Raw genomic sequence first — 22,770 nt, 5'->3', positions numbered from 1 at the left:
CAAATATAATAAGACACATAAAATTAGTCTATCCAGTCACATACACATGTAGTGTTAACATCTGTCTGTCCTTTCACCTACAGTACATGTGTAATCTAAACATCTGTCTGTCTATTCATGTGCGTACTTCATGTTTATATTAACCATGTCTTTCATCACACATGTAATGTTAACATTTGTGTGTCCATTCCTTTCCACACGTAATGTAAATATTTGTCTGTCCATTCACATACACATGTAATGTAAACATCTTTCTGTTCATCAGTCCATTAACTTACACATGCCGATCACAGAAAAATCTCAGAAAATAATAAAAAAGTTTCAATTAATATCAATAACACATCAAGTCAAACTTTATTTTTTATAGCACATTTGAAACAACTTGGGTTGACTAAAGTGTTGCACTAGCCATATAGGACAATGACAATAAAAAGAGCAAAAAGAACATTTGATATATTCCCACCATAAATTCCACTAACTCTAAAGTAATTCTAGTCTAGAATATGATGCATTCCAAACTAAAAGAGTGCGCTGTAAAGGACCATAGAGAGAGACAAGGTGTGAATGTGTGATAAAGCAGTGTCGCTATAGCGAACAGAAGAAGCACCTTGCAGTCCATGTGAGAGGGAGGGCTCAACCCCCCTCCCATCACAAACCCCAATCCCCATCACAAACTCTGCAAGGAAGCTCCACCCCCTCTCGCTGACTCACTCGTTGTTATTGGACAAGCTCGGGTCGTTTCCATCGCCCACTTTACACTGCTGATGTGCACCTCAAGGCTTGTGCACGTGCATCAGTGTTTTTTTGTGCATTGTTGTGTAGTTTCTCGCAGTCAATAGTAATGAATCTTATTGTCACACACACACATGCACACACAGTTGGGAACGTCAGTCATCAAGGGCGTTTTTCCACTTTTTGAGGGATGCCTGCAGCCAATTTGGGAAAGCGACTGTTTTTGTTTTCCCCTACAACCAATCACAGGAACATCAGTGCAACACCAGCAGAGAGATGAGAACCCCCCCACCACCACCACCACCACCACCACCACACACACACGCATACACACATATATTTTACGACATAATCAATTCCAAATCCCTTTGCCTAAACAGTAACCAACATAACAATACACAATAAAGACAAAAGTATTAGTACACCTAGCTTTTCCACCTATATGAAGTGAAAATGGAAAGAAATATGGAATGCGTGCTTCCTTTGCAGCAATAACAGCTTCCACTCTTCTGGTAATAACTTCTACAAGCTTTTGGATAATTTTTGCACTCATTGAGAAGAATATTTGGGAGGTTTTTGCTGCACGGCAGACCTTGATAGAAATTGAATTGAATTAAAACACATCCCTGAGGAACACCTTTGAAATGACTGATTTTTACTTTGGATAGGTCTTGGAGCATTCTTCAAACTTTTGTCCATATAGTGAATGTTTCTGCCTTAATCAGAACAATGTGAGAGACAATGGCCAGCCAAAGAGATGCAGCACTGGATCGGAGTACGGGCACAATGGTCTCTGATGGACTGCTGAGGAATTTGAGAAATAGGGGACTCGAGTGAAGCACGCACACACGTGTGCAAGTTTTGTAAATTTAATTCCGCTATGAACCAAAGTTGCTGTGCAAAAATATAAAGGCAGACATGAGGTAATTTTTTGTGACAGGAAGATGGAGGCAGTGAAACCTCAAAAGATCATTTTGTAGTGTAGTGGTTCACATAGTGAGGCTGGCAAAAAATGCTCAATTCGCAATTGCCACAAATGGTTTGTACGGGCCAAACCTAACTGACTTATGTGAACATCATATAATGACTCATATGTCGCTCCATTTCCATACACATATGATGTAACCATCTGTTTCTCATTCTCATACATACATAATATACATGCCTGTGTAGTCTTTCATGTTCAAATTCAATTAAAAGTCTGCCCATTCTCACACACCATATCTTTGTCCATTTTCATACACTAATACTGTAATAATCTATATTCTAATGCATACATGATATACACATCTGTCCGTCTATTCACTTACACCTGTAATGTAAAACACCAGCCTGTCCATTCACGTGCACTGATAATGTAATGTCAGTCAGTCTATTCACATGCAAAGACATGATGTAAACATCTGTCTGTCCAGTCACATACACACACGCACACAGTGTAAATGATTGGTTGTCAATTAACCTACACATGCACTGTCAGTGGCTGTCGGTCTATTTGCAAACACACGTAATGTTAACACGTCAGTCTGTTAACGTACACACACACAATGTAAATGTCCATCAAACTGCTTCTTAGAGGGACTTGGAAATTCTCAATTCTCGCAAAATATTCATATGCTACAATGTCTGATTGTTGGACAGTCAAAACATGGCACAAACATGCTCTTTCTGTAATTTGTGAGCTGTCGTATCTACTTACGTGATAAACGTGGAAGAATGCTAATGCAATTAGCCTAGAGGGCAATTAAAGGACAATGAACACACAAACACATACACAGAGGTTATTTGGGAAGTAAGCAGATATTGACTAGAGCTTCCAGGACGTATTGATTGCGGTCGTGATTAAGGTGATTGATGAGGGCCTTGTTTATTTGACAGTGGCGGCGGTCATTCATCAAGGCAAAATCAGGAACATTCAGCAAGGCAAGTCATAGCAAAGATGGCTAATGGTGATTAAACAGCTTGACATGCATATGCGTGCCCTTTGAACCCCGGCAATCTCAAGTATCTTGTGTTGGCTAACATTCAAAATCAATACCATTTCCTCTCTTTTTTTGACATATAGCCATAACAATAAAAGGTTGGAAATTGCACCTTGTAGAATGCGTTCACTCACCAATTTGACCTTCCATCTCAGTGACCTTGATCATTGTAGGTCAGATAGCCTTTAAAATCAAACAGATGCTTGCTTTGATTTTAATTGTGGTTGGAGAATAATATCTGGTCCATCAGTTAAAGAGAACATGTTTTGATTGGACAGTTGATCTTATCAGTTGATGTGATAAAATCAATAGTGTTGTTGTCAAAAAATCAGTTTTTAATTTTGAGACATTTATGAAATCTTTTTTCAAAAAAGATTTGAAGAAACTATAATTGACCAATGTCTACACAAGGTAGACTCTTAATTGTGTTCTCTTGCACTTACGTTTTGGAATATACAACAAACAGAAGGTGTCCGGTGGGATACATTGTGTCATCTCCAACCTTGAATTTTTAGTCTATTACATGTTCAATACTGGTATTTCTGTTTGTACAAATGTTTCCTGGCTAAGGTCAAGCTTTGCGCATTTATAATGATGCTAGAGCTCTCAACATGGGCCATAAAATATATTTTTCATTAGCGTTGATGTATTTTGCCTTCATTTCCACCATCCCCACGTGACACAGCCACAATTATCTCCCCTTTTCTGCTGCACAGTAACTCCTTGGCTCACCAAAGCTCTACCCAGTATTGATTCTCTTCCATTAGCAAAAAGCACATAGCAAGAGGTACTAGTATCTGGTATGCTGTGCTTCCAAGTGTGCCTAGTCATTCATTGGTAGATCAGATTTTTCAGATTTGACCCTTTTCCACCGCAGGAACTTTTCAGGAACATAAATCATGCCACACCCTCCACTTTGCTTGCCCTCAGTCTCCTCTTGGATAAAACATGTCTGTGTGCATCCTTTATTGTACTTGTGTAATGGAATGTATGAGAAGATGCAAAACGTGTATGGCAGAATGTGGTCACCTATCGCCTTGAATATCATTGGTGTCTTTGTGGCGAAGTCACTGTGAGAAGACGACGAGAGCGACGGGATGAGGAAGCACATGAATAAGAGATGCAGAGTTGAGAGTGGATGTGTTGTGTGTCCATCAGGGAGACTTTAAACACACACACAGCAGGAGGGATGTGAGGTGGAGGGGTTAGAAGCTCTTAGCCTTTACAGTGGCTCTTCGCCTGTCAGCACATATCTGGCAGAGAGCGTTGTGAAGCGCTAAGAGCGAAGAGAGAGAGAGAAAAGAAAGTGGTGGAACACACTTGAGAAGGTGTTAGGTGATGAGAGAGAGCAAGAGTTAATGAGGGAGAGAGCGAGAGGGATGGAATGGGTGGGGGGGGGGGGGGCACATCTTTTCCCTTAAAGACAGAGACAAGTCTCTCTCCTCACAGTAGCGCCGGCGGGCTGACGAGAGGACAGAGCCTGAAAAACATTCGTCTCACCTCACCTCTGTATCTCCCTCTTCCAGGTGATCACTCCTTTCCGAAGGCTTATCCTCTGCGCCGAGAACAGGAAAGAGATGGAGGACTGGATCAGCTCGCTCAAGTCTGTCCAGTCCAGAGAGCATTACGAGGTAAGACAACACCTTAGCAAAGGGGGGTTAGGTTGCATGTTAGAGGACAATACCGGGGACTAGCACCATTGATGTGTCGGACCTTTTTATGCAAGGAGACGCACACAAACAAGGGGAGTCCCAGAGCACCATCACATTGGCGTATACACAGGCACATATATGTAACATAACCACACATGTGACTATCATATGGACTACTTATGACCCGCAATAAGTATTAATTTTGAGTTCAAGCAGGACACTTTGCTTTTATATGGCTTCTAACGGCAATAAATTAAAGCGGCGGATTTGCAAAGTGCAGCGCTGCATGCAAATACGCTGGTGATTTAGGAGGGAAATCTTATATAAGACCCCCCCCAATCTGTTTTCTGTACTGCAATGCAGCTGCACCCCAGAGCTCACACAGGAGGGGTACACACCAGCGTGCATGCGCAGGCATAAACATTGCTGCCGTGCATCCAGTTTAAAGTGTGACACTATATTGGGAGCAAAACGCCCACTCTCGCTGCTGCGCAGGGCATCCACCGGGAGGCTGCTCTTGACACTTATTTTGACAAATGGTACACTGGAAGTAGTCTTCAACATCTTAAACTCTTATATGCCACCACAGGATACACTGAATATGTCTTTTTCCAAATTTGTAGGACAGAGGTGTTTTTTGCAGCCCGGTGTTCTTGAACCCAGCTCAACACATTATTGTCAAAATAGGTGGGAACACAAGTGATTAGCAAGATAATTGTGTCTTGCCTACCGTCATGATGGTGGAAGTGTGCACGAGTGCTACTGCCACTGGGAGAGGAGCTGCGGTTCATTGAGGGAAACAAGAATTTGAACATGCACTGTGACACTGTGAATCGTTGTGACCCTTCCTTGGGAAACTGCTGTTTTCCAACATAATAAGGAGCACAAACACACTTCCATGATGACAAGTGCTTTGCTGAGGAAGCTGAAAGTCAGGGACAAGTATGTCTCCTCCAGACCTGAACCCAATTGAGTACCTGTGGAGCATCCTCAAGCAGAAAGAAGGAAGAAAGGCGCAGAAGTCCAAGGTATCTACCATCCACCACCGATGTCATCGTGGAGGAGTGGAAGAAAATTCCATGACCAACATGTGCAAATCTGGTGAATTCCATGCCCAAGAGGATTAAGGCATTGATGGATAACTGGTGCTGACACTAAATATTCACACCCAGGACACAATTTGGACATATCCACTGTGAGGTGTACTCACTTGTGTTGCCAACTATTTTGACAATGTTGTATGTGTGTTGACAGTAAATATAGAATGCTATACATGCTGTACACTGACAACACTAAGTTGTATATAATTTCCATTAGTATTGTCCCTTAACAAGAATAATAATTATGAGGGCTGTGCTCATTTTTGACAGACACTGCATATGTTATGACAGTGATGTTGCTTTGTTGTTCTGTACCCGCCATCCCAGTTGCTGCCAACCTATTCTCAACCTCTCCTTTGCCAGACGGCTCAATTTAATGTGGAACATTTCTCAGGGATGCACAACTGGTACGCCTGCTCCCACGCACGGCCCACCTTTTGCAACGTCTGCAAAGATAGCTTGTCTGGGGTCACATCTCACGGCCTCTCCTGCGAAGGTACGTAACAAAACACACACACAGACACACACTCAAACAGGCATGATTAACATACACAATAGGTAGTGTTTATATGGTCAATGGCAACCTGACTATGAAGCTTATTCTAACAATAGGTATACCTACACAAGCTGATTGGACATAATACAAAAATCTCTTTCTGTGTGAAAGGCACAGACGACAAAATGCTGGATGTACTGTTGCAGCTCTGATGCACCAATTATGAGGAAACCTCTTGGTGAAAGAGGCTTTTGACTTCTATTGCACATTTCCTCGTTGCCTAGGTGTGAAATTATCAACTTCCATGGGTTCTGTGTGAAAAGAGCAGCTGAAAAAATGCTGGATGTAGACTTTGATCTGATTTTGCCATTTTTGCGGGATCTCTTGAGTGACATATTACTGCACTTTTTCTAGTGCTTGTGTGTGAAGTGATCAACTTTACTGGCTTCTACGCAAAAGGCACAGGAGAATAAAAGCCGGGTCTACTGTTTCCACTCTAATGCAGAAATTTTGTAGCAATTTCCAGGATGGAGGCTTTGAGTTGTATTCTATTGAGTGTAATATGATCAACTTTGATGGGGTCTGTGGGAAAGGCACAGGCTAATAAATGTTGACTGTGGGAATCTATGGAAAAGAGGCTTTTGAGTGTCATTCTATTACATGTTTCCTTGTCTCCTAAGTTTGAAATGATCAACTTTGATGGGTTTTGTGTGAAAGGTACAAGCAATAAATTCCCAATCTACTGTTTTGACTCTGGTGCAACAATTTTGTAGGCTTTTTCCTTGAAAGAGGCTTTGGAGTGGCATTCTTTTGCAATTTTCCTAGTCGCCTAGGTATGAAAGTATCGACTTTGATCGGTTCTGTGTGAAAGGCACAGGCAAAGAATTCCGGATACTGTTACGGCTCTGATATGCCAATTTTGCGGACGAAAGAGGCTTTTGAGTAGTATTCCATTGCACTGTACTCTGGTGCGAAGTGGTTGACTTTATTGGGTTTTGTGTGAAAGGCACAGATGAATAAATGTCAAATGTAGGCTCTGATGCAGCATTTTTATGGTATTTCTGTTGTAAACAGGCCTTTGAGTGGCATTCCCCTGCATTTTTTCTTGTCACCTAGGTGTGAAAATATTAACTTCAGTGGGTTCTGTGTGAAAGGTACTGGTGAAAAAATGCCAAAACTTGCTGGATCTCTGAGAGAAAGAAGCTTTTCCTAGTAGCCTAGGTTTGAAAGCGGTATAAGTTGGATGTAGGCGTGAAAGTCATTGGCTCCAATACTCCAACAGGCATGGACCCGAGTGGGCGGGCCCCGCAGTTTGTCTGTCAAACTGTTGAGTTAAAAATGGCTTACGACCTGCAATAAACACTGTGTTCCGGCATGTGTCAAATGAACGGCGACTGGTCGACACGTGTCTCAGCGTTAATGCGACCTGCCAGCCGATCGCGTCAGCACCACCATATTTTCTCGCCGGTATAAAGTGTCGGCGACAGGAAGCAGAACTTAATGAACACCATCTGCACATCCTTCTCGCTGCCTAATTTAGCCAACGCTGCCCTGGGAGTGTGTGTGTGTGCGTGTGTTCGCGCACATGTGAGTTAGTAATAACAGAAAAAAATGTATGTAACACCAACAATACTTGCATCCCACTGTATGGCAGAAACAACACTACACCCGTCATTGTCGTTAAGTTCACCAATAAGGGATTCAAAACCTCACTGCTGAAGCAGGTAAAGAAGCTGAAAGGTACAAATGTCTCCAAGAATGAGCATTTGACAAAGCGCAACACTGACATCGCCAAGAACGCACGCAACTTGAGCAAGCAGGGAAAGATACAACGGCAAAATCTACATCAAGCTAAATGGAGGACCAGCAGAGGCGAGTGTGCTTGTTGTCAATTATATCAACGATTTGGATAAATATTAAAGATCGTATCACCATGACAACAAGGAAACTGGAGGATACAACCCACAAACCAAGTACCGTGCAGTCGGAAGGGTTACATTCGAATAACATTTGACACCACCACGAAGTGATGTCATCAAGAAGTACTTCTTTAAGAAGTACTGGAATGAGGAACCCATGTATCTACATTCAGTGACACTCACAACACAACACAAAAGACGGAAGGACAGGAAGACCTGGAAGTGGAAACTGTGAGCTATCCAAACCACAAACGATTGGTTTGGGGAATGGTATAGCTCCATACAACAACAAGGGAAAGGGAAACCCCTTTTTTGGGGGGTGGGGGGGGGGGTGGGGGGTGTTTGTTTACAAACAACTGATTTTATTGTATGGAAGAATAATTTAAATAGTGAATTAGTGCATAAATGAAACCATAATCCTCTTCAGACATGGCATCCAGACCATTTGTCTGAGGCCAAAGTTCAAATCAGTGGCTGCTCTTACAATTGAGCATGTTATTGTATGTTTGTGTACTAACTGTAGCAGCATGCATAGTGTATATAGTGGTTGTGTAGACAAGGCTCGGATTTCCTTCCTCGGCTGGCTGTTTTGTCTGGGATTGATTGATCGATTGATGAAGCCACAAACGCGCTTGTATGCACACACACACACACACACACACACACACACACACACAACAAAGTGTCCATTTCAGCGTCACACGGAATGGATGCTCAGGCTATCAAGTTATCTGCATTGTCTTAATGCTACGCTAATGCTCGCTAACAATGTTTAGCGGTCGACTAGACTGAAGCATCGATTGCTGCTCCCCGGATATGACTTTGATTTGGTTTGCGTACACTTAATGATCAATGTGCTCAGTGTTCCACTGCTACTGCCTGACTGTCTCGATAGCAGTTATTTGTTACCATACATTACGTTATGTGCATTAAAGTTTGATGTCATGCACATTAAATTCTAATGTGTATCTCACTCTCTTCATGCATGCAATATTGGTTTTAATTTGTTATTACTCTGGAGGATTCATAATCGTTACTTTCTTATGCATGTGCCGAACATTTCACAGGTTTAGTTGACATTTAATTTATGTTGCATTTCATAGTGGTTTTTGATGCAGCGATGAAATAAATATAATTAATTTAATTTAGTTATGTCTTATATTAATTCGAAGACATAAAGGCCATTAAATAAATAAAATGCCCTTAAATAATTGAAAATGTTCTTAAATAAATTGGTTATGAAATAAATGCATTGGTCATGAAATATTGTAAATAATTAATAAAAAGTTTTCATATAATTATTTAAAGATTATATTTCACATTTTTAATTAATGCACAATTAAATTATTTCACATGCTAATTAATTATTTCATATTTTAATTCTAAAAGATAAAAACCATTTAATTCATAAATTACCATTAAATAATTAAAAATGTCCTTAAATAAATGAAATATGAAATAAATATATTGGTCATGAAATACTGAGAGTAATAAAAGTAAGTCATAAAAAAACACATAAAATACCATAAATTAATTAAAAAATGCTCTTACAAATTGCTATGAAGGAAATATATTGGTCTGTGATTGGCTGGTAACTAGTCCAGGGTGTAACCCGCCTTTCGCCCAAAGTCAGCTGGGATAGGCTCCAGCATACCCCCACTACCCCAGTGAGTATAAGCGGCATAGAAGATTGATGGATGGATGGAAATTATTGGTCATGAAATAAGCTATTTATAAATAGATAAGACACTGTATAATTATTTAAATATTATATTTCACGCTTAATTAATTAAGGGACAATTGAATACATTATTTCACATTTTAAATACAGTAATTATTTCATATTTTATTTTATTATTTTATATATATATTATATTTTATTTATTTCTGCTAAGAAATAAAAGGCTATTCAATAAATTACCATTCAACAATCATTTGAAATGTCATTACATAAATCAGCTATGAATAAACATATTTATCATGAAACCAGTTAAAGTTAATACTAAATTTGATGAATTAATGAGAATGTAACCAATTACTTCACATTGTAGTTGATTATTTTATATTTATTTATTTTATTTAATCAAAAGTGAAAAGTACAGTTACTACGAGTACTACTAAAGTACTGAGGGTTGTTTCTATTATATACCAATATATCAGAAACAGCTTCCAGTATGATGCAGTGCAGAACATTATTCCTTCTATTTCAGCATTTTAATGGTGTTTAATTTCTTCCATTCAGAAAAAATCTTGCCAAGTCTTTTGCTTGTTTGTGCAGTTCCAATATTTGTAATATGTGCGGGTGCTTTTTTTTTAACCTGTGTTTCAGTATGTAAATTCAAGGCCCACAAACGCTGCGCTGTTAGAGCCACTAACAACTGCAAATGGACCACGCTGGCCTCTATAGGCAAGGACATCATTGAGGATGAGGATGGGGTAATTGCATCACATTAGTATTATACTAATTATTACCATAAAGATTACACTACAGTGTTGAATTTCAACAGTGGTGGTAAAGTGTGTGTGTGCGTGCCTGTGTGTGTGTGTTGAACAGATTGCTATGCCTCACCAGTGGCTGGAGGGCAACCTGCCCGTCAGTGCCAAGTGTGCCGTGTGCGATAAGACATGCGGCAGCGTGTTGAGGCTGCAGGACTGGCGCTGCCTCTGGTGCAAAGCCATGGTAAGACATCTGTCACATATTTAAACAAAAAAAGTCCGAAATAATAATGTCCAGGACATTGTATTCTCAGGTCTTATCTTTTAGAAGTGCATTGTTTGCCCAGGACTCTCCCGTGAATACTACCGGGTATGCCGCTATTTCTGTGTTGTTTTTTTTTTATGTTCCCGTTACCCCCTCACGATCAGCGGTGTTTTGACAACCAATCACGTCCCCCCCGCCACCCCAAACATGGTTAAGCAAAGCATCGGTGAAAGTATATGCTGCTTGCAGATTGTGATGTGATGGGCGAACCTGCTGTTGCACGTCCATGGTGGTTGAAAGTCGATAAACTCCTATACTTGGCGTAAAACCACGGCCACAAATGTAGCTCAGATTAAAGTTACAGATGTCCGCCATCTCATGGTGTAAAGCAGGGGTGTCAAACTCATGCCATGGAGGGCCGAGACACTGCAGGTTTTCTTTCCAGCCAGTCACTAAAGCAGGTGATTTTAATGATCAACACCTTCAGTTTGAGGGAAGGAGCTCCTCAATTAAATCACCTGCTGAAAACACTGGTTGGAGAGAAAACCTGCAGCGTCTCGGCCCTCCAGGGCAGTATTAACTACTGAAGGCACCACATTTGCAGTAATGGCTTGTTAAATTCAGCATTGTTGCTTGTTGCTTGTTGCATTTTTGCGACTTTGGCGCGTAAAGGGCTAAGCCGACGTCGTCATACGTGGCCAACCTTATTTGTCACCATAAAATGTGAGAATGGGTCATTTCTATGAAGAATGGGTCCGTTTATGTGACATGTGTTCGAGTATTTTTAACTTCATCGTTATCGCTAAGCAGCTTGAAATGACAAACAACAGTGACATAACTACTGGTCACACAGCATTAAAACATGCACATTGTGATGTCCTGTTCAGTGACATGTAAGCTTCAAAATAAAAGCACAGCAGTATTAACCTGGAGTCTACCACAGTAACTGACAAAATGCACACATTTCATTTTTTGTCTTTTTCTTTTAGATTATTAGCCACCGTAAGAGAGATTTGTGCATGTACGAATACCTGTCAATGTCGTCAACACGTACAACAAAATTACCGCAGCAGCGCCGTAAGATAAGACTATAAAATATCATATGAAAACGGAATACTCAAAATATATGCATAAATGGCGGAAAATCATTCCAAAATGGTTAAAAAAGAATAGGTTCAAAAATCCTTTATCGCCCATTCGCCTTATGTCACTGGTCACAGTCACAAGTAAATGTGCAAGCAATGGTTCGTTTTTGGTTTGGTTTCGGTTAGGTGGACAACCACTTATGTCGACGTGAGTCAGCCAGTTCAAATGTTTTGACGTAAACGGGTTAGACAGTACATGGTTTTTAATACAACATGTAAAAGTAAGAAAAGTAGCTGCTATGATCTTGCAGCATCTTGCTGAGGATACAGTAACTGTTTTTGCAGAGGTTGTCCATTAGCCATGCTACTTTCTTGCCACTCCTGTCAAAATGTATGCTAATATTAAAGGAAAACTGCACATATAATGTGACATGCATATTAACCAAGCTACAGTAACATTGTTATTATCATTATTAGCATTATTATGCTGATTGAACAAGTTACTGGTGCAATGACACCTTGCCACATCACACCGGGTAGCTACTAGCCGGCTAGTACAGTAACTAGCTTCACCACACACTCACCCGCAGCGTATCAGCACCACACTCACAGGCCACAGACCACTACCAAAAAGGTAAGGTAAGGCAAACTTTTTGAGTTTGGAAAAGTTAAGTGTAGGCATTCGTTTCTATGTTGGTATGTGAAATCAATGCAAGTTCCGGTAATGCTTAAAAAGACCAAAATATAGCAAAATACTGTAAGTATTACATGTTATCATGAATGTACCTGTTAGTAGGTACTGTAGTTACAGCATGTATATAAAACCATAAAACCGTGTTGGAAGTTTTTGGAGGTGTTTTATTACCAGTCTTGGTGTGTCCCATTACGTGCAGTAGTGAGCTGTCTCTGTTTATCTGTTTTTATATCTTTAGAACGATGGGCAAAATTACCCCCCAAAAAAGTGCAGTTTTCCTTTAAGCAATTTAGCTGCTTTAGGTCATCATTGTGCATTACAAGGTGTTTAAGAGAGAGTCTTTGTGTGTTCTCACCAGGTGCACACAGCCTGCATGGACTTGTACCCTCGCAAATGTCCTCTAGGTCAGTGCAAAGTGTCCATCATCCCCCCAACGGCTCTCAACAGCATCGACTCAGATGGTAGGCAACACAAACACAAAGATCAAACCTGACAGTAATCAATGGACAGTGGACCGCTAGAACTTAATTGGCTTGTCCCTAAACACCCGTCCATTTTGGCTTTATCATACTATTAAAGCTCCAATTAACACCTCTATTCAATTCTCCAATGGTCATTGGGTGTGTGGTTGACAAAAGTAAATAACGGCTGATGTTTCCAATTAGCACTGACACAAAAAACTTTGGCATTAATAGCTGTGGCTGTAAGCAACCTGCTGATGTTATTTTTTATTAACTTGACAAATTGGCAGTAAATGCATTTGAAGCATCATGAGCAGCATTATGTACCTCTGCATGTGCTTTAAAATATTGCTACTCATCTGTCGGTGTGAAAGTCATGCGTGTTAAACTTAGCATACTGTTGTCTACAACTCATCAGTGGTTCGCTCCTTTCCACAACTACAATATTGGTTCTGCTGCTGCTGTGTTGTGGAATGTACTTGTTAATAAATGACGAGCCTTACCCCAACCCTAACTCTCTGGCACCAACCAGGGAAGGTGGGCTTCACAATTCAAAAACAGCAGACTTAAAACATTGTGTGCATGGTATTTCAATGACAAATGATAGGGAAAAATTAGACACTTCCATTCTATTTATCTGTATTATTAAAGCAGGGAAATTACTACAAAAATCTGATTGTATTCAAGGGTCTACTGTGTTTCAGAGAGGACTGAATCAGAAGGCGTGACTTACTGTACACCATACACATTATGTTACGCTTTCTTTGCATTGAGATGAGGCTATCAATAGACGTGCACGCACACACACACACACACACCTGTCTGAAAGCCTAAAAATAGACTTGTGAGTTTGGAATGCTTCACTACTTGCAGCATGAAGGCGTCACATGCTTTGTGTTGTGTGGCTGTAAACCAGAGCCTAGTTTATATATATCCTTAAGATATTTTTTTTTTATGTCAGAGTCACATTGAAACTGCGCTATCCCTCCGACACCATCTCTCTACTCGCGTGCTATGGCCCTCGTGTGTCCCCAATGCAGGCTGTGGGAGGAAATTGGGGGAAGATTGCTTGTAATTGGCTGGCGGGGAAGACGGCGGCACGTGCCTCAGAATCGTGACTACCACCCCTACTCTCCCTCTCTCCTCTCAGCCCACCCCCCATCCTTACACTACAGCAGGGAGAGAAGAAGGATGCTAAAACATTAGTACTATGTTAGTTGAATGCTGGTGGTGGAAAACACATTTAGATGTATTAAAGATGTTCTTGTTATGTGGACAGGTTCTCATTGCTATTGATTAGCATTACCTGCGTCCATTCAGTAAAACAGATGCACCTCCACTCTGCCTTTGTCCAGCCAGGCAGAAACCTAGCCGTTTTATATATATTTTTGCTTGGACAGTCCTTTTGACTTTGAATTTTGAATAATATTTATTAAATATTGTAATAAATATTTATTTAACCATCAATTGTTACACAAATATACACTAAAGATTTAAATAAAAATAGGATTATTTTAATGGGAATTTTCAGTTTATTATTTTGTTAATGGAGGATTAATTTACTATACAAATAAGTACATTCCATCCATCTATCCATCTTTTTCTGCTTATCTGAGGTCGTGGGGACAGCAGCCTAAGCAGGGAAGCCCAGAACACCCTCTCCCCGGCTACTTTGTTGAGCTCCTTCCGGCGGAGCTCGAGGCGTTCCCAGGACAAGAGACTCTGTCTCTCCAATGTGTCCTGGGTCTTCCCTCCTACTGGTCGGACGTCCCCTGACCAGCTCCCCAGGGAGGCGTCCGGGAGGCATGCTAACCAGATGCCCGAGCTACCTCATCTGGCTCCTCTCAATGCGAAGGAGCCGCAGTTCTACTCTGGAATTTCTTCCCGATGACCACCTTATCTTTAAGGGAGAGTCCAACCACCTTTTCTCCAACCAGAGAAAAGTCTTTTCGTCCGCTTGTCCCCACGATCTTGTCCTTTTGGACAAAGCTCATGACTATGGTTGAGGGTAGATACGTAATTTAGATCGACCTGTAAATTGAGAGCTTTGCCTTTCCACAACGGACTGAGTCCGCATCACTAGAGACACCGCAACAATCCGCCTGTCAGTCTTGCATTCCATCCTTCCTTCACTTGTTAACAAGACCCCAAGGTACTTAAACTCCTCCACTCAGGGCAGGACCTCATCCCAAACTTAGAGATGGCACTCCACCCTTTTCCGGGATAGAACCATGGAATCGGACTTGGAGGTGCTGATTCTCATCCCAGCCGCTTCACACTCGGCTGTGAACCGATCCAGGGAGAGTTGAAGATCACGGTCCGATGAAGTCAGCAGGACCACATCATCTGCAAAAAGCAGAGACCCAATCCTGCAACCACCACTGCCCTGGTCTGCCAATCCAGAGGCACATGCTGCAGAGTGGTGTCAACCAAGACACCTCCACAGTATCCAGCGTCTTAAGAAATCCCGGGCGGATCTCATCCACCCCGGAACCCTGCCACCGTCTCGAGTTGAGGTCAGGAGCAAAACCATCCCCACCACACAATTTTGACAGTCTACTGTTTTTCCCTCCTGAGACGGCAGATAGTGGTCCAGAATCTCTTCGTAGCCGTCCGGAAGTTGTTATCCATAGCTTCCCCAAACTTGGCCTGTCAGTACCTCTCAGCTGGCGTCCCATTGGGACGAAAAACCCTATTGGACTCCTTCTTCAGTTTGACGGCATCCCTCACCACTGATGTCCACCAATGGGTCTGGGATTACCACCACAACAGGCATTGACAGCCACCTTCACAAAGGAGGCACGGAACATGGCCCACTCTGACTCAATGTCCACTGCCTTCCTCGGAACACATTCAAAGTTCTCCCAGAGGTGGGAGTTGAAACTACCTAGGTAGGGCTGGGGTGATATATTGATATTATTAATATATCGATTATTTCTTTTGAGCATGATATCAAAAACAAACATATCGTTCATATCGATAAAGACTGTCCATCCATCCATTTTCTATACCGCTTCTTCCTCATTAGGGTCGCAGGGGCATGCTGGAGCCTATCCCAGCTGACTTCGGGCGACAGGCGGGGTACACCCTGGACTGGTTCGATAAAGACTGGATTTATAAAATAGAATCGACTATTTTATGGACTACTTTATTTTAGCAGCCATTTTGTATTTATTAATCAAATAACTTTGCACACATATTTGGCTTTGGCTTTGTCTAAACTTAGTTTGTGGAAAAAATATCGGGATATACTGTATATCGTATATCGATATTTAACCAAAATGTATCTGGATATGAGTTTTGGTCCATATCGCCCAGCTTTACCACCAAGTGGTGATCGGTCGATAGCTCTGAACCTCTCTTTACCCGAGTGTTCAAAACATGTGGCCCTCATTCTGAAGACACGACCACAACGTTGATCATCGAACTACGGCCCAAGGTTTCCTAGTGCCAGGTGCGCATGTGGACACCCTTTTGCTTGAACATGGTGTTCGTTATTGACAACCTGTGAACGGTACACAATAACAAAGCACAGCTCGGGTTCTGATCAGGGGGGTTGTTCCTCCCAATCACGCTTCTCCAGGTCTCACTGTCGCTGGCAACGTGTGCGTTGAAGTCCCCCAGCAGAACAAGGGAATCTACCGAGGGAGCATTCTCCAGTACTCCTCTTGGGACTCCAAAAAGGGCGGGTATTCTGAACTGCTGTATGGCGCATAAGTGCAAGCAACAGTTAGGATCCGTCCCCCCACCCTAAGGCGGAGGGAAACTACCCTCTCATTCACCAAGTTAAACTCCAACATACAGGCCCTGAACCAGGGGGCAACAAAAATTGTCACCCCTGCCCATCACCTGTCACTGCTGGCAACGTCAGAATGGACTAGAGTCCAACCCCTCTCGAGAGGACTGGTGCCAGAGCCCATGCCGTGCGTTAAGGTGAGTCTGAGGAATGGACCGCAAAGGTCCCTGCTTTCGGCTGCCACCCAAGTCACTCTCCATCCAACCCCTTAGGCTCCTCCTATGAGTAGTGAAATCATTAGAGGGGATTCTGTGTAAATAAATACATTTTATAAGTATCATAAGTATTTTATAAGTATTATAAAAATATAGGCCTCACACCTAATGATGCCTGTATCACAAATTGACGCCTGGTACTTTCTGCAGTTGGGTCAATAAGATGTGTACATAATGTGTACCTGATCCAATAGTACCACCAGTGGTCATACCATCTCAGTATGTGGACTTAATTTGCACCAAAGTCATGCACATACTAAGTACTACTAGTTGTATTATTGTGTGTTTATTTATGTATTCATTTTATTCATCCAAGTATCCAGTAAATGTTCAAATCATTATTTTCATTAAATACATACTTTACATACAAATTTAACAAGCAAATACTGTATTATTACAGGGTTTTTTTGGATTTTGAGGGGTTTTTTTGGAAAGAATATATACATATGCTGTATTTTTAAGGGCTCAAAACATGTGTAGCAAAACATAAAGTAATATTTAGTGTCATTTTTTCCGTATTATTTTTTGCCCTGCCAGGCTTCTGGAAGGCCACCTGTCCCCCGTCCTGCGCCAGTCCGCTCCTGGTCTTTGTCAACTCCAAAAGTGGCGACAACCAAGGAGTGAAGTTCCTGCGGCGCTTCAAGCAGCTGCTCAACCCGGCGCAAGTCTTTGACCTGGTCAACGGCGGCCCGCACCTGGGGTAACGTTATAACCAATGACCGTAAAGACAGAAGTAGTGCACAGTGAATCATAGTGAATCATATTATCTGGTGCATTTCACTTGCCTAGACAATAGTATTCATAAGAAAATGTGTGTGCTGTCAGTCTCCGCCTGTTTCAGAAGTTTGACAACTTCCGAATCCTGGTGTGTGGCGGTGATGGCAGCGTGGGCTGGGTGCTGTCAGAGATCGACAAACTCAACCTACACAAGCAGGTAAGGAAATAAGATTGAACAAATCATTGGATTCATTGTTGTTCATCCACTTCTCTGTTTTATTTTGTACACAAAACAGGTCACCTAATGATAGTTATGAATTAAGCCCAAAAAGCACTCTGTTAACACTAGTAGAATATCCTCTATATGACGACCTCCTCCTGCATGCTTTCCAGTGTCAGCTGGGGGTGCTGCCGCTGGGCACGGGCAACGACCTGGCGCGCGTGCTGGGCTGGGGCCCGTCGTGCGACGACGACACGCAGCTACCGCAGATCCTGGAGAAGCTGGAGCGGGCCAGCACCAAGATGCTGGACCGCTGGAGCATCATGACCTATGAGATCAAGATCCCACCCAAGCACAGCTGCCCGGCAACGCCCGAGGGCACCGAAAGCTGCCAGGTGATAATATGTTCAAGACGCCATTAGATATTGGATTGATGCTCCTTTTAACATATGTCTGTCTTGTGGTCCAGTTTCACATTTCCACATATGAAGATTCCGTGGCGGCTCATCTCACCAAGATCCTCAATTCTGAGCAGCACTCTGTGGTTATCTCCTCCGCCAAGTGAGTGGCTTAGTAAAACGCCTGGGTCGGCGCCGCTCGGCCATTAAAGGCACGTCTTGATAAGTGCAGTTTGACGCACTTTGGCCTTAAAAACTTGTATCATATTTCCCATTAAAAAATAAAATAAAATAAATGCACTTTTAGTATACTTCTTACATGCGGATGAGAGTTTTTAATTCATTTTGTATAAAAAAATAAATCATTACTATTATTGTGCGCTGTGTTAAAAAGTATCCAGAAAAATGAAGACCATACTCCTTGTATGGCAGTAGAACCATGCCAACCAGTGACAAAAGGTAAAAACAATAATAAGGAGTTGAATAAATTGTCATTACATACTGTATAATGAAGGATTATACAGATTAGTTGTAGGGGTATATCACTGTTATAAATATAATGGTAATGATTAAACATTTTGGAATAAGTAAGTAAGTAGACAAAGAGTGGCTCAACAGACCCCAATGAAGAGTAAAAATCATGAACCTAATTTTCCCTCGCTTAGACACGGGTCGCCCGGGCCACCCTTTGGAGCCAGGCCTGGAGGTGGTGCACAATGGTGAGCATCTGGTGGCCGGGCCCCGGCCGGGCATAGCCCAAAGAAGTAACGTGGTGAGCTCATGGGAGGGGGACCCATGTTACCAAAGGGGTCGGTTACAGAGCGAGCTGGGTGGCGGGCGAAGGCGGCAACCTTGGCAGTCTGATCCTCGGCTGCAGAAGCTAGCACTTGGCACATGGAATGTCACCTCTCTGGTGGTGAAGAAGTTCCACTGTTTTGGTGAAAAGGGAGCTGAGCCAAAAGTCAACGCTGTCAATTTACCAGTCGATCTACGCTCCTACCCTCACCTATAGTCAAAAGCTTTGGGTAGTGACGGAAAGGACATGATCTGGTACAAGCGGCCGAAATGAGTTTTCTCTGTAGGGTGGCTGGACTCTCCCTTAGAGACAAGGTGAGAAGCACTGTCATCTGGGAGAAACTCGGAGTAGAACCGCTGCTCCTTCGCATTGAGAGAAGCCAGATGAGGTGGCTCAGGCATTTGGTCAGGATGCCTCCTGGATGCCTCCCTGGGGAGGTGTTCGGGGCGCGTCCGACAAGTAGCAGGCCTCGGAGAAGACCCAGGACACGTTGGAGAGACTATGCCTCTTAACTGGCCTGGGAACGCCTCAGGTTCTGCCAGGAGGAGCTGGACGAAGCAACTGGGGAGAGGGATGTCTGGGCTTTCCTGCTTAGGCTGCTGCCTCTGAAACCCGATCTCGGATAAGCGGAAGAAGATGGATGGATGGATAAGTAACAGAAAAAAAAGTAGATTTAAAAATATTTAAACCAGTGTGCAACAAAGATCAGTGGTATTAAATTTTTTCTTTACATTTTATTTCTTTTCTTCCAATGGCAACTTACAAAACTGTAATAAAATTTTAGCAAGCTAGCAAATGTGGAAATATAAAGCAACATTATTGGTCATACATTTGCCACCTATTGCTAGGCAGAATTCACAGGACTCCAATGAAAAAAATTGGCATGTACCAGTCATGTCCACTGGGCCAAATAACAAACTAGGTGGTGCTGTACCGCTGTAAGAAAATAAGTTGTCAGACAGAATTGGATCACCGCTCTGTATTAGATATAAACTCCATAGGAGAATGTGGCAAAACAATGTAAGTATACATGGCTTATTATACTGACAGAAAGGTCTATTGCCATTTAATCAACATTTGTTTACTTGTGATACTTAATACTTGTAGTATTTTGATGCACTTTTCCACCTTCTTGTTTGTGTTAGAATCCTGTGTGAAACTGTGAAGGATTTTGTTGCCAAAGTGGGGAAAGCCTACGAAAAAAGCACAGAGAACGCGGAAGAGTGTGACACCATGTCTCTAAAGGTGCGTGTGCCTAATGTTGTGGACAGTAAGCGTGCATATTGACATTAAAGTCTCTGAATGTGATTGTCCTACAGTGTGCCATCCTCAATGAGAAACTGGACTCACTCCTCCAAACCCTCAACACAGAATGCCAGATTCTGCCTCCCCTACCCCATTCCACCCCTCCCATCGTGGAGGAGGAGCAGGAGGAGGAGGAGGTAGAGGAGGCGGGAGATGGGGAGGGTGAGGAGGCCGCCAGCGAGGAGAGCCTGACGGAGCTGAAGGAGAAGCTGGAGGAGGAGGAGACAGAGAAAGGAAATGGCAGCGGCAACGGCAACACTTTCCCTGTCTTCAAGAGTCGAGAGCAGATGATGTTGAGGGCCAACAGTCTGAAGAAAGCGGTGCGGCAGATCATAGAGCAGGCCGAGAGAGGTGAACATGCACTCAACACTGCTCTACAGCATTCACCAGTGGCATCACTTCATTGCACAGCACTATTACTGCACCTTTCTTGTCATTATTTCTGTTTTGCAAGGTGGCGGTTATGAATAATAACCGGCGGGAGGAGTGATCACATTGATAATATGATATGTAGATTGCATGCGTGTCCATGTGTGCGAGAACATGCCTTGAACTTTGATTTTGTGGATTATTTTGAAATGTTGCATTTATTATGCAAAGTGCTGTTTATCATCAATAACAGGCAGAAGGAGCAAACGCACTTGACTATGTAGATTATTTAGTCTTTTTATTTGTTATTGAAGATGGCAATTATCAACCTCTGATAGCAGGAATCGCATTGATTATATGATGTGTCTGTGTTGCTTTCTTTGTGTATTATTTATTTTATTATTTTATTTATTTCCAATGTGCAAGGTATCATTAATAACTGCCGGGAAGAGCAGCCACATTAAGTATGATACTCATGCTGGAGTCTCCTAGTTAAAAAGTAGATTGTATGTTTTCTTTTCAGTAGTGGACGAGCAAAACACAAACATGGACGACGCTGAGCTGACGTCACCGCTGGAGTTCCGCAAGGACAGCGAGGAGGAGAACCGGGAATGTGAGAAGGATGAGGACACCAAGGAGCTGGAGGCTGTACAGTGTATGTTTGTAAAACTCTTCAGAAAAACATTTCCTTACGTTAATGTTGGTCAGGATAACAGCATAATACATTTTGTGTGCTCTGGGGGTCAATAGGAAATAACACAGCATTGAACGTTGCCCCCTTGTGGATATAACCAGTTGCTTACATCCCGTAACATGACGCAGGTTGTGTTTCCTCTTGTAAGTACGCATTATAAACCTCGTGCAACCTCTTGTTGGCTCTGTTACTCCAGTGGCCAACTATGTCCAAGTTAAGAGATCATTTCTATGTCACACTCTTCTGCATGAATGTGCATGAGCAGCAACAAGTGAACATTCAGCCATGTTAGCTGTACAAATGGCTCCCATACGATCTACAAGCACTGCATGCAGCTTCATGCTACACTGTGGCCTTACAGGAAGTCTTATTGTCTTTTGGGGTAGAACTTCTTCCTGTTTATTATCAGGCGGCTGCTTTCTTCCTTCCTTCCTTCTTTCCTTCCTTCCAAGCTAACCTTTCTTGCACTCATTTTTGCAGCTAGTAGAAGGTGGGGAAGAATATTAGGCAGTTCTTTCTTTTCTACTACCCTTGCTCCCTCACTCCTCGCTCAACCAGAACACAAATAAGGAAGTAGAAGATTTAAACAAAAACAGGGATTTGATCCATTTTGTACAGTGAAACCTCCAAAGATGAACACACCTTGTTCATATTTCAAAACAACTGCTCCCATAGGAAATAATGAAAATAGAAGGAATTTGTTCCAGGGTCAAGCTGTGGCCTTCATAAGACTATTATTAACTGTACGGGCACATTAACGTTTGTTGCTGTCATACAAGTGTAAAAATAAGTCACCAATGTAGATGTGTTCTTTACCTGCAGGGTCAACTGTGATTTTGCTGTGTTATTATTATTGTTGACGTAGCCATATTGTACTGAGCAGCCAGGACAGAGGCGTGTACTGCTTTCTTATGTCGCAAGATGATTCTATGATTATTGTCCTATTCGTCCTCTGAAGCACGCAGAAAATACAAAAATCACATTTGTGGAGTTAGACCAAGTGTTTAGTAACAGTTACTGTATGTATTTTGTTTCTTATATCATCAAGATATGTATATCATGACAGGTGAAACAACTGTATACATAGAAGACAGACAGCAAGCAAGGGTCTTGCTTACTGTGATGATTAAGCCCTATCATGTCCAAATGCATAAAAATACAATATATCTAAATAAGGGTGTGTGTGTTTGTGTGTGTGTATGCGTGCGTGCGGTGTGTGTAGCCATCAAGAGTGTGTGTTCCCCCACAGAAAGGCGGGTGAGTCGCAGCACGCAATCGTACAGTTCCTTCAGCATCACACCATTCACCACCAGCAAGGAGAACCTGCCTGTGCTCAACACACGCATCATATGTCCTGGTATGTGTACACAAATTTTTGTACAACATATTTATTAATTATTACTGACTTAAAGTGAGTAAAAATAGGTTTTCTGAAAAA

General features: G+C 42.2%; 1 protein-coding gene across 10 annotated transcripts in view; it reads left to right on the top strand.

The window, feature by feature from the left end:
* The window catches only part of dgkh (diacylglycerol kinase, eta), a 68,743-nt gene that overhangs the window by 33,043 nt on the left and 12,930 nt on the right, over window positions 1-22,770 (top strand). For 6 of the 10 annotated variants that reach the window (XM_054786780.1, XM_054786774.1, XM_054786772.1 and 3 more), the window contains 13 exons: window positions 4,241-4,345; window positions 5,830-5,962; window positions 10,211-10,317; window positions 10,436-10,561; window positions 12,720-12,822; window positions 17,371-17,533; window positions 17,659-17,767; window positions 17,944-18,165; window positions 18,240-18,331; window positions 20,110-20,209; window positions 20,284-20,620; window positions 21,162-21,293; window positions 22,555-22,689. In XM_054786780.1, coding sequence (XP_054642755.1) covers window positions 4,241-4,345; window positions 5,830-5,962; window positions 10,211-10,317; window positions 10,436-10,561; window positions 12,720-12,822; window positions 17,371-17,533; window positions 17,659-17,767; window positions 17,944-18,165; window positions 18,240-18,331; window positions 20,110-20,209; window positions 20,284-20,620; window positions 21,162-21,293; window positions 22,555-22,689 — 1,864 coding nt within the window. Of the gene's footprint in view, window positions 1-4,240; window positions 4,346-5,793; window positions 5,963-10,210; window positions 10,318-10,435; window positions 10,562-12,719; window positions 12,823-17,370; window positions 17,534-17,658; window positions 17,768-17,943; window positions 18,166-18,239; window positions 18,332-20,109; window positions 20,210-20,283; window positions 20,621-21,161; window positions 21,294-22,554; window positions 22,690-22,770 lie in introns of all 10 variants that reach the window. The other 4 variants (XM_054786775.1, XM_054786773.1, XM_054786770.1 and 1 more) reach the window with 1 other exon arrangement.

Source organism: Dunckerocampus dactyliophorus, chromosome 9, assembly GCF_027744805.1.
Source record: "Dunckerocampus dactyliophorus isolate RoL2022-P2 chromosome 9, RoL_Ddac_1.1, whole genome shotgun sequence".
Lineage (NCBI taxonomy): Eukaryota > Metazoa > Chordata > Actinopteri > Syngnathiformes > Syngnathidae > Dunckerocampus > Dunckerocampus dactyliophorus.
The sequence above is the reverse complement of the archived record's forward strand: the minus strand, read 5'-3'. Positions and strand labels throughout refer to the sequence as shown.